Here is a 12456-nt window from a genome sequence, read left to right as displayed (position 1 = left end):
ACACCAATAAATATTTGAGGTACATTCACAGTTTGTCATAAGGTCTTTCAAGAGTTCTGTTAATTTTTAACCATGTACAATGATACACAATTTGTTTATAGGACGGACAAGCTCTGTTGTAGCTGTCCTCACACGCACTAACACGTACAGATCCCTTTTGTCTGTCATGACCTCCATGATACGTCCCAGTGACCATGAATTACGAGGAGAACTGTCTGCTAGAAGAACAATGTCTCCAACTTTAAGATTGGGCTTCCTTGCAACCCACTTCTGTCTCACTTGCTGCATGGTAAGGTATTCCTTTAGCCAACGCTTCCAAAATGTATCAGCTAAATACTGTACTTGCCTCCATCGTCGACGAGAGTAGACATCGTCTTTACAAAAAGTTCCTGGTGGCATCTTTTGACCTGAACGCAGAAGCAGAAGATGGTTCGGTGTGAGGGGGTTTAGATCATGAGGATGATATGGTACATCAGTGATAGGTCTCCCATTGAGAATAGTTTCAACCTCACAAAGAGAGTACTCAGACCTTCATCGTCAAGTTTGATGGTTTGTTCATGGACAACTGCATGTAAAACTTTCCTTATTGAACGAATCATACGTTCCCAACTCCCACCATGATGAGATGCTGCAGGAGGGTTAAAATGCCAATCAATTCCTCTTTCTAGCAATGATGAGTGCAACTTGGGTTGGTTCAATTTCAGGATTTCTTCTTTGAGTTCACGTTCGCTGCTAGTGAGATTGGTCCCATTGTCTGACCTGATCACTTCTGGTTGACCTCGTCTTGATATAAATCGTCGTATAGCATTGATGCAGCTGTCGGTGTCAAGAGAACAAGCTAGTTCTAAATGCACTGCTCTCATGGTCAAACATGAGAAGATCACACCATACCTTTTCATTGTTGCACGACCTCTTTTAACTAAAAAAGGTCCAAAAAAGTCCATACCCACATGCGAAAATGGTGGTTTGTCAGGTTGAAGACGGTCATCTGGAAGGTCTGCCATCTGTTGTTGTCCAGTTGGTGACTGATACTTCTTACAAATGACACACTTGGAAACAAGACTCTTGATAATAACTCCAGCTCCCAAGATCCAAAAGCGTTGCCTCAAGTGGGCAAGTATAGCATTTCTTCCCATATGACCTACAGCCGTGTGAGCATCTTTGATCATCAACTTTGACAAAGGAGAAGTTTTGGGTAATACAACCGGATGTTTAGAATCATGTTGAATCTTAGCTCTTTGAAGACGTCCACCGACCCTTATGATTCCATTTTCAATGAAGGGATCTAACTTGTACAGAGGACTAGATTTACTGACCCTTCTTCCATTGTTAACTTGGTTTTTGTTTCCTTTCAAAACTTCAACCTCTTTCCTGAAGTGTTGACCCTGCACATGACGAATAACTGCAACTTCTGCATCCTTTAGTACTGAAACTGTCAACATGGGCTTTGAAACGCACAATCCTTTGGGTTTATTTGCACCTGCATTTGATTCCAATTGCTTTTCTTTTACCTTTCTTTTCAGCTCTCTCATAGTTAAGATGATCCATCCAACAGCCTTTCGGAGTCGTATCCAACTTGAGTAATGATTCAGTAATCTGTCCATTACATCTTGGGACTGGCAAGTTACTAGACAACTTACAGAGTTCTTGACCTCTGGGTCTTCATCAGGTACAGACACACATATGTCTGGAGAAAGGGGCCATTCAACTCTTGGTCTCCACAGAAACCCTGGTCCTTTAAACCACTGTTGCGCAAGTTTGAACTTGTCAAACATCATCCCTCTTGATGCAACGTCTGCTGGATTGAGCTTAGTGTTGACGTACTTCCACTGCTCGACTTCAGAACCCTCATGGATAGTTGTGAGCCTATTTGCTACAAAGGTTTTGAATCTTGATGTACTGTTATGGATATATCTGAGCACCGACATACTGTCAGTCCAAAAGAAAGTCTCATCTATTTTGTATTGTAGCTCTTTGGTCAATAGCTTACACAGGCGAACTGCAACTGTAGCAGCTGTTAGCTCCATACGAGGTATTGTCATTTTCTTCAGGGTGCCACCCTTGATTTAGCCATTACCAAGACACAGTGAACATTGTTGCTTACATTTGTGTAAGGCGAAGGTAGGCTACAACACCATAGCCAACTTCACTAGCATCACAAAACAGATGCAACTGATACGATGTACTTTTTACCAAACCCTTGTGGTTTGTAACACCGTTCTACTGCTATCTCATCCAACCTTGGCAAGTTCTTTAGCCACTGAAGCCAAATTGTCAAAGAGGGTTCATCTATTTCTTCATCCCAACCAAGATCTTTCCTGCATAATTCTTGAGAAGATTCTTGGCAATCAACAAGTAAGGTGCTACAAAACCCAGAGGATCATATACACTACTTACAACAGATAATATGCCTCTTCTGGTGGTTTTCTTATTCTTGTCTTGAATCTTGAAACCTAGAGTATCAGAGTCCACAAACCAAAGACACCAAGAGCTCGCTCGCTGGGCAGAGATTCACATTCCAGATTCAATTCCTTCACCTCCTTGGCTCTCTCCTCAGTTGGGATAGTTTTCATTACAGATTTGCTATTGCAGACCCATTTTGTCAAACGAAACCCTCCATCTTTGCAGAGCTTTGATAGTTCATTGATTAGGTAGACTGCCCTTTCTTCATCTTCTACAGATGCTAAACAGTCATCAACATAGAAGTTGTTCTCAACCATGTTAACAACTTCAGGAACATATCTTTCTTTGTTGTCCTCAGCAGTCTGTTGCAAAGCGAATGTGGCACAACTAGATGAAGAAATGGCCCCAAACAAATGGACACACATTCTATAAATTTCTGGCTTCTCATCACAATCACCTCTTGGCCACCAGTAGAAGCGAAGGTAGTTACGATCTTCGTTGGGTACTTTCACACGATAAAACATAGACTCAATGTCTCCCATAAACGCAACTTGGTCTTGGCGGAACCTGAGAAGAATGCCAATCAAGCTGTTTGTCATGTTTGGGCCTTGTATGAGCATATTGTTCAAGGACACTCCTTGAAAACTAGCACTACAATCAAACACTACTCTTATTTTGTCTGCCTTTCTTGGGTGGTATATCCCATGATGAGGTATGTACCATATCTTTCCTGGCTGACCTTCCAGCTCATCAGTAGGTACCTTTTCGGCATACCCCTTGACTAATATGTTTTCCATGAATGTTTCATAGTCATCATGAAACTTTGAATCAGTCAAAAACCTCCGCTTCAAACTGTCTAGGCGTTTTAGAGCTTGCACACTGTTGTTGGGCATTTGTACATTGGAGCACTTAAAAGGCAGGTTAATGTAATATTCACCTTCTTGCAAAGAAACAGACTCGGAAACCTTGTCGAGAAACCTTTTGTCCTCTTGAGACATTTCTGCTTTGTCGTCAATGGATCTTTCAGGGAAGTCAAAGTTTATGCTCTTCCTTACCAAACTATTCAATTCACTTATTTCCTCAATATTTCTGACACTTACAATGTCTGTTCTCATAGATGGAAAATGTTGCTTTTCTCCTTGTCGTGACGGTCTGACAACATTCCATAAAATCCATCCTAACCGGGTTCTGGTTGCATGAGGGCTGCCTTCAGGACCAACTTTGACTTCGAATGGAGAGTAGGCATCTGGGGCATTTCCGCCTATCAAAAGATCAACTCCAGATTCAAGATGAGGTACATGAATTCCATCAAAATGAGGCCACTGTGCAACATCAGCATCAGTCGGGATGTGCCTGTTTGATACTGGGATATTGCTCCTAGAATACACTGTAGGAAGGACAACGGTATTCTTTAGATCCATATCATGAACCTTTAAACCAGAGACAGCACGAACAAAGGAAGTATGAGGTTCTCCAAGTGTGTCTATGGTTATTTCAACCTTCTTTGACTTTCCATTGCATCCAAGCTGATTCATCAGGGATTCTGAACAAAAGGAGATGGTACTTCCAGGGTCCAGGAATGCATATGTCGATATCACTTTTAATGTATCTTTGAATGTTACTTTCACAGGGATTACAGCAAGTGTACAATCACCTTTACTGTCACCGGTCTCCATATCTTCATCAGCTTGACCTGTACATGCACTTAAACATTTCAGGTTTGTCTTTGAGTCAATATGCAACAGTGTTGAGTGGTTACCTTTGCAGTGCTGACAGATGACGTTCTTCTGACATTCCTTGCTGCGGTGACCCTGTTCGAAGCAACGAAAACATAGACCTTTGGATTTTAGAAAGTTCAAACGATCAATATGTGGTTTAGAAGCCAACCTTTTGCATGAGTCAATAAAATGCCCACCATTAGCACAGTAGTCACATGGCTTTTGATCATTGGCATCAAACCTAGATGGTTGTTGGATACTGTAATCCTTTTCCATCTTGCTTGCATTTATCAGGTCAGTTCCAAACGTTTGCTTGGACTGAACCTTTCCTGTGCTGGGTTTAGCTAAAACTCTCCTGTAAGCTTGTGTCTTGTCATCTGGTCGCATGGCTTCTTTTCCATACATAGGATCCATGGCCTTTTGCGCTTCTCTACGGACAAACTGCACAAGGTTAGAAAATTCTATGGTTGATCCAGAGAGACGAATTTGTAAAACAATACCTCTCCATTTCTCCTGACAGTGAAATGGTAGCTTCATAACAAGTTTACGTATATTGTCAGGATATTCCAGTACTTTCACCGAGTGCAAACTTGTCACTGCATTGTGGCATTCGTTCAGGAACACAGCATATTCGTCCAAAGCTTTCGCATTATCTGCTTTAATGTTGGGCCAGCACATAGCCCTTTTTATTAGAGCATTCGCAATTGTTTCTTGATTCCCATACCTAACTTCAAGCTCGGCCATAGCAGCTTTGTAGCCACTGCTTGCATCCAAGTAACCAAAACCTTTGACAACTTGATGTGCCTCACCCTCAGTGAACTGCTCAAGATAACACATGAGCTCATCTTCGAACTTGAGTTGCTTATTATTTTTGTTCGAAATTGCCTCATGAACTTTTGGAATTCCAGGGGATTTCCATGAAACTTTTGGATCTCTGGCACTGGTTTACGAAGTTGTTGGACCATTGATACATACATGCTATCAGATGGCCTTTCATGTGCATAGGAAGTAAAGGAAGGTGGTCTTGGATTGCGACTAGCCTCTTCGGCTCTCTGCAATGGTGTGTCCTCTCTTACGTCATGATATTTATGTGATTCAGATATTTGGCTTTCAGGATCAACACTACATTTCTCAAGTGTCATATATTTTCTGTCAGAATTTTTATCATCCTGATCATTGTCATAAACATCCAATACCTTTGACCTGGCCTCGGAAATCTCTAATTGTGTTCTCAACTCCAGCTCCTCCTCCTTCATCTTAATTTCTAATTTAGCCTGATTAAGCTTTTGTTTTTCTTTGAGGGCTTTTACTTTAGCTTGAAGTTCTGCTTGTCTCTGCCTTTCAAGTAGGATTGATGAAGAAATAGTACTGGCCAAAGGTGACAGACCGGTTCTACAAGAGCCAGACCTTTTACTAGAACGACTGGGGAATAAAGAATATTCACTTTGACTTTGGATTGATCCATGCTTCATGAAAAACTGCTCAATGGCTGTCTTAATGGATGAAAGGATTTTATCTTGAGACCTACTCTCCTCTTCAAACTGGGTTAATTCAGGCTCTTTCAATAATTGTCTATACTCATCTCTAACATCATACAGGGTGTTATAGAGGAAAAGCCAAGATGCATATTCCCGTCGAACATCCTCAATTGTGTTTTTAGTCACAACTCCAGTAGCAATTACTAGGTTGATGTGGTCGAAATCTCTTTCAAGCTGGCGGAAAATACCTTGTATCCGCTTACCTTTTGTTTCAGTTGCATATGACATGCCCTTATCCGTTAACTTTCTTTGTCTTGTCTTTTTTCCTATTTTGTCCTTATTATCTGTCATATTTTCTTGATCCAATTCCTAAGTCTAGTAATGTCAATGCTATGTTGATAACAAACTAGAATTCTTGTTTCTTCATTTATTCTTATTCTTGAGTCTAAGTTTTAAACATTAGATTGACTGTAAGAGAATGGAAAAAATATAATTAAGTATATGGTCAACATGTTCCCTAAAGTTACACATCTACAATATAGTGACAAACATTTTGGACAATGTAAAATGTAGTACAAACAAACTTGAAAACTTTCACAATACCATGTGCAAAACCAGTATCTTAATTACATTGAATAAACAGCAAGCTTAATATTTCAAACATTTTTCATACCAAACTTTAGGCCAAAAGAATACTTGAGAATAAATTTTGAAGTCAAAGCCAATTTCCACAAGTCAAGTCCAAAATAGCTATAAAGCCTAAATTATGAAAAATTATCTTATTGTTTGGTACAAGTTAAGAAAATGCATTAAATTCCTCCAAATGAATTGTAAAATAAGTTAATAACATTTGGCTTACCATTACTTTAGACCCTCATGAGTCCTGCCTGTGTCACATGTGCTTGCAGCACAAACCACATGGTCATTCTGTACCCCAAGAAATTATCTCCCCTCATCTTAAGGTTGACATAAAATGAGCACTTCATCAAAAATGAAATGTGGCATTCCAAAAAACTATGAAATAGAGATAAACCTTTTATCCATTACTACTAATTAATGTTGCAGAATATTTGTGCAATATGAAATGGTAACATTGTGGAAATATTATTAACTAAAATGTTTACTTCCTAAACCAATTGAGTCATTATAAGTGAAATAAATGAAAATCATTATTTTGACCTTTACACTAAGTGTGCCATTGATTGGGTCTGAGTGGAGCGTATGGATCCGAGCTGAGTGGTTCTATTGTGCCATTGATTGGATCTGAGTGGAGCGTGTGGATCCGAGTTGAGTGGGTCTAAGTGTGTCATTGAGCGTATGGATCCGAGTTGAGTGGTTCTAAGTGTGTCACTGATTGGGTCAAAGTAGAGCGTATGGATCCGAGTTGAGTGGTTCTAAGTGTGTCACTGATTGGGTCAGAGTACAGGGTATGGATCCGAGTTGAGTGGTTCTAAGTGTGTCACTGATTGGGTCAGAGTGGAGCGTATGGATCCGAGTTGTGTGGGTCTAAGTGTGTCATTGATTGGGTCTGAGTGGAGCGTATGGATCCGAGTTGAGTGGGTCTGAATGGGTCATTGGGGGAATCAGTAGATATTGGCATATCTTATTTTCAATCTTCACCTTCCTTGTTCAAGTGGGGCGGTGGGGTAGTCTAGTGGTTAAAGCGTTGGCTCGTCGCGCCGAAGACCCGTGTTCGAATCCCCGCATGGGTACAATGAGTTAAGCCCATTTCTGGTGTCCCCCGCCGTGATATTCCTGGAATATTGCTAAAAGCGGCGTAAAACCAAATTCAGTCAGTCAGTCAGTCAGTCCTTGTTCAAGTTATCACAAAACCAATTACTTGTGACTATATCGGTGAGTGAGTGGTTCTGGGTGAGTGGGTGACTGACTGAGTGAAGTGACTTGGTCCGCTGAGTGATGTGGTTAGATCTGTGTAAAGTGGCGGGGTCCAAGTGATGTCAGTGGGTCTGAGTGAAGAGAGTGGATCTGACAGAGTGAGTAAGTGACGCAAACGTTGTATCCCCAATCCCTGCCTGAATTAGCAGTCTGATTTGGCGTTTTGACAAAATCCATCCGCCCAAACAGCGTCAACACCTCTACAAGCAGGAACCTTTAACATCCATAGAGAAACGCATAATGGGAAGGTTTTCATTCTGAAAGGAGCGTCTCCCCATGCACTAGCCTATCACTGGTAACAAGGAACCTTGTCTGATGGAGCAGTCGCCCTGAACGCGGATCAAGGACCTGAAAACGACAGACTCTTGACTTGCCCAACATGAGACAGATGGAAACTCCAGCCTCAGCATCCGGTGTATACAAAGCGTAACAAGGCAGCCAGTTAACGTCGAATCTAGACTTGCACAAGTCTCCAAGGTGATCATTAGTTGTTTAAATCATAATTTCTGGATTTGAGAAACCATTAAAACAAGTTGTCACAACAACCCATCTAAGTGTACTATCCGTTTATCCGGATTAACCTATTATAAGGATAGTACTTCTACACACATGTAGATTTATAATTCAGTAAATCCCGGAGCAAGGCTATGTCAAACCTCGTGATAAACCCGGGGTTTCAGAGGAACAATTGTATCTTGCATGACCTCATATTTTCAAAATATCGCCTTCCTCGTTCAAGTTTGGATTTAGATTACTCGTGTTAAGTGTTGAGGAAAATGTCACATGTGTTTGTACACGTGCATTATGACAAATTACTCTTTGGTAATTCCAAATAAACAATTATGGTATTTATTCACTCTAAATAGTTTAATCGCAATTGCTGTCATAATGAACTAAATTATATGATGTTTCGGGGATTGTGAAATATGCCTGTAGGGAACTATTTGGAGGTTCTGAGATTAGAGAAATTATATTTTCACAGCTTCAAACATACAATCTTTGTCAGCTGAGACTAGGGGGAGAATAGACGGAGTTGAGACTGGGATTAGTATTAACTGAGATGAGAAAGGGATGAGTATAGACGGAGTTGAAAATGGGATGGGAAGGGGTAGAGCTCAGACTGGGATGAGGATAGAATGGGATGAGTGAGTGAGTGAGTTTAGCTTCACGCCGCTTTTAGCAATATTCCAGCAATATCACGGAGGGGGGCACTAAAATTTGACTTCACACATTGTGTCCATGTGGGGAATCGAACCCGGGACTTCGGCGTGACAAGCGAACGTTTTAACCACTAGACTACCCCACCGCTCCAGAATGGGATGAGAAGGTGTGAGTATAGACGGAGTTGAGACTAGGATGAGAATAGACGGTGTTGAAACTGGGGTGAGTATAAACGGAGTAGAGACTGGGGTGAGTGTAGACGGAGTTGAGACTGGGGTGAATGTAGACGGAGTTGAGACTGGGGTGGTTATAAACGGAGTTGAGACTGGGGTGAGTATAAACGGAGTTGAGACTGGGGTGAGTGTAGACGGAGTCGAGACAGGGGTGAGTGTAGACGGAGTTGAGACTGGGGTGAGTATATACGGAGTTGAGACTGGGGTGAGTGTAGACGGAGTTGAGACTGGGGTGAGTGTAGACGGAGTTGAGACTGGGGTGAGTATAAACGGAGTTGAGACTGGGGTGAGTGTAGACGGAGTCGAGACAGGGGTGAGTGTAGACGGAGTTGAGACTGGGGTGAGTATATACGGAGTTGAGACTGGGGTGAGTGTAGACGTTGATGAGCCTGGGGTGAGTGTAGACGGTGTTTAGTCTGGGGTGAGTATAGACGGAGTTGAGACTGGGGTGAGTATAGACGGAGTTGAGACTGGGGTGAGTGTAGACGGAGTTGAGACTGGGGTGAGTATAGACGGAGTCGAGACTAGGATGAGAATAGACCGTGTTAAGATCGGGGTGAGTGTGACGGAGTTGAGACTGGGGTGAGTATAGACGGAGTCGAGACTAGGATGAGAATAGACGGTGTTAAGATCGGGGTGAGTTGAGACTGGGGTGAGTATAGACGGAGTTGAGACTGGGGTGAGTGTAGACGGAGTTGAGACTGGGGTGAGTATAGACGGAGTCGAGACTAGGATGAGGATAGACGGTGTTAAGATCGGGGTGAGTGTAGACGGAGTTGAGACTGGGGTGAGTATAGACGGAGTTGAGACTGGGGTGAGTGTAGACGGAGTTGAGACTGGGGTGAGTATAGACGGAGTCGAGACTGGGGTGAGTGTAGACGGTGTTGAGACTGGGGTGAGTATAGACGAAATATATAAACTGGGATGAGTATATAAACTGAGATGAGAAGCAATTGACAGATGGGACAGCGGCGGTAGTTTTAATAGAATATTACACCATAACATGCCCTTGGATCTGCCAAATCGAATATACCAGCGTTTTCGCGTGTGTAAAATATGACAGTAATTATCGTATAGTCGACCCCACCACAGCAAACTATTACAACACCGCATCCAAGCCTCATACCTGTCCCGTGCCAAGGCAGATTATATCCCATTATATCAAAGTTGATATATCGACTTTCATGTAACCCAGGACTAAGGGTACCAACCAATTACCTACACAATCTTCTTAAGGCTGGCGATACATGCCTTTAGCAACACGCGTCTTATTACATAAAATAACACCCATTTCTCCGAGGGGCCTCTTTCATTTCCTATGGTTTACGCATCAATCGGTGTTGTTGCATTGTCACAGACTTACAGTCTTTTATGAAGAACTGGCCTCCGGTCCACTAGCGGTCACAGTGAGAAAGGCGAGCTGACGAGGCGAATAATTTTCCTTTTATGAAAAAAATCTTATAATTATAAGACATTATTAGATTATGGTAACGGCTACTGGTGTTCGTTTCATTATGTTCTGTAAGATTTATTTAAAGTTTAAAACTTCTGGAAAGTTACAACAGTACTGCTACATGTTTAGGTTTGATAGTGGTTGATATATACTACCCATCAAAAGTTTAGACTCACTTAAAGCACTCACTATATGTTATGTATATATGTGTGGTTACATTGCAGATGAATTTCTCCTCTAACTGAGGGGAACCAACTGGAAACCTTGTGCAGATGAATTGCACGAGGATCATGCATCAAATTGCTGAAAAGCATGAGCAATATCGTGCATGTGAACAGCTGCGTTTTGGTGTAAAGTTTTGTTAAGAATTCGCCAATTTTTACTCAGTTTCATCATTTGTTGAACTCATGACAATAATCTTTTCAACGTTACGAATTTGTTTTACAATACATCAGTTCATGTGTAAACAGTACCCTTAAACTGTATGGAATATTTTGCAAAATCTAGTTTAGAACAGTTGACTGAAGTTGTGGCTACATTTACACTAGTGAGTCTTAACTTTTGATGGAGAGTATACATGTACACAGTAGCTTTACATTCAAAAGTAGATGGAATTTTTTTTATATTTTTTAAAAAAGCAATGGAAGGATACTTCAAACATCCATCATAAAATTCTATTTTTCACTTCGTACGACCCCTAAAACCGCGCTTTACCGATGTTCGCTAATACTACTTTGGGTCAGTTTTCGGAACAAGAGTGGCCCAGCTTGGACATAAAGTTTTTGTTTATTGATTTAACAAGGATCTAAACAGTGATAGGATCATTTCTAACGTTCGCCATAACGTTATTTATTTACCTTGTTCGACCCCTTCAGCAATGTTCGACAATGACTCTTTAATTTGGATCAGTTTTCGGAACAAGCGTAATCTATTAAACACGGTTCCAAACAATAGCAGAACAACTTCAAACAGTTGACATAACATTATTTGTTTTACCTCTTTCGATCCCTAAATCTGCGATTTACTGATATTCGAAAATATTAATCTGGAATTTGTTCGAAGAAGAGTAACCTAACTTCGAGATATCGGTGTTGTAAACACGAAAGTTGAAATGTTCCTGAGAGTAATTCAGGCAAATATCGACAGCATGATATTGGACATAACCAGCTTGAATATACTAAATCTCCAGCAAACAAAGTACCCAATGTCAATTTCATGCTATCATTGGAATCAGATGATTTGATAACACTAGGATACCATCAAGAGCAGAGTCAAGTATTACGTAGATTTCATCCGCGTGGTGGCTATGTCAGTGAATGCAATATACAATGATAGACAGCTATCAATCAGGCTAATTACACGCTCAGTCTCATGACAGATGAGACGGGCACCTGCTGTAGTTGATCAATATATAGAGGGCTGCGCTCTTGACTTGTCGCAGCCTTAGCAACATAACAAGCTGTTAGATATTGGACTGGTTACAGAATATCCGATCAGTCAGACATTATCACGTGAGCACGTGTGTGTGCGTGCGTGCACGTGTGTGTGGTTGTGGTGGAGGAGGGGAGGGGAGGTAGACTTTAATTTGTATCAATATTGTAGTAATGGTTGTCTGTTTGTTTTGTTATGCTTTTTTGTTTAACGCTACACTCGGCAGTATTCAAACAACATGGTGGCGGCTTGTTAATAATCGAGTCTGGACCAGACAATCCAGTGATCAACAGCATGAGCATCTCATGATATGTGGCGACGAATGGCCCAAGCCGAAATAATATGGAATATTCCAAGGGAAATAATTTTGATCTGTGTGTGTAATGAGTATAGGTTTTCCATTTACAATTTTTCAAAAATTTGCAAGTTCCTTCAAACACCTATCCACAAATCAGCCCACAGCTGTCTTCATGTCGAAGCTCATTTTCATTTTTATGCAACCAGATTAATTTTTTTTTTCGAAGATTCTAATAATAAACTAAGAGGGTGGTGAACCAACATTAAACCATTATGATGACGTCACGCTATTGTTATTGTAATTCATTCTTAGACGTGGATAAATTGGCAGTCAGAACGAACATTTTATAAGTATTGCTGACTCAGCTACAATTAATCATGCGCAA

At 41.1% G+C, this 12456-nt stretch overlaps 1 protein-coding gene across 1 annotated transcript; it reads right to left on the bottom strand.

Annotated features, from left to right (window-relative positions):
• Positions 1 to 446: 446 nt before the first annotated feature.
• On the bottom strand, positions 447 to 5377 carry LOC124273324. The gene is made up of 4 exons (XM_046708564.1): positions 5318 to 5377; positions 2477 to 4940; positions 1641 to 1873; positions 447 to 1385 (listed from the first exon to the last, which is right to left on the bottom strand). Exons 1-4 carry the CDS (start codon positions 5375 to 5377, stop codon positions 447 to 449), a joined length of 3696 nt encoding a protein of 1231 aa, XP_046564520.1.
• Positions 5378 to 12456: the final 7079 nt, after the last annotated feature.

This window comes from Haliotis rubra, unplaced genomic scaffold (genome assembly GCF_003918875.1).
Source record: "Haliotis rubra isolate DU_JTF1 unplaced genomic scaffold, ASM391887v1 Scf18, whole genome shotgun sequence".
NCBI classification, from domain to species: domain Eukaryota; kingdom Metazoa; phylum Mollusca; class Gastropoda; order Lepetellida; family Haliotidae; genus Haliotis; species Haliotis rubra.
The sequence above is the reverse complement of the archived record's forward strand: the minus strand, read 5'-3'. Positions and strand labels throughout refer to the sequence as shown.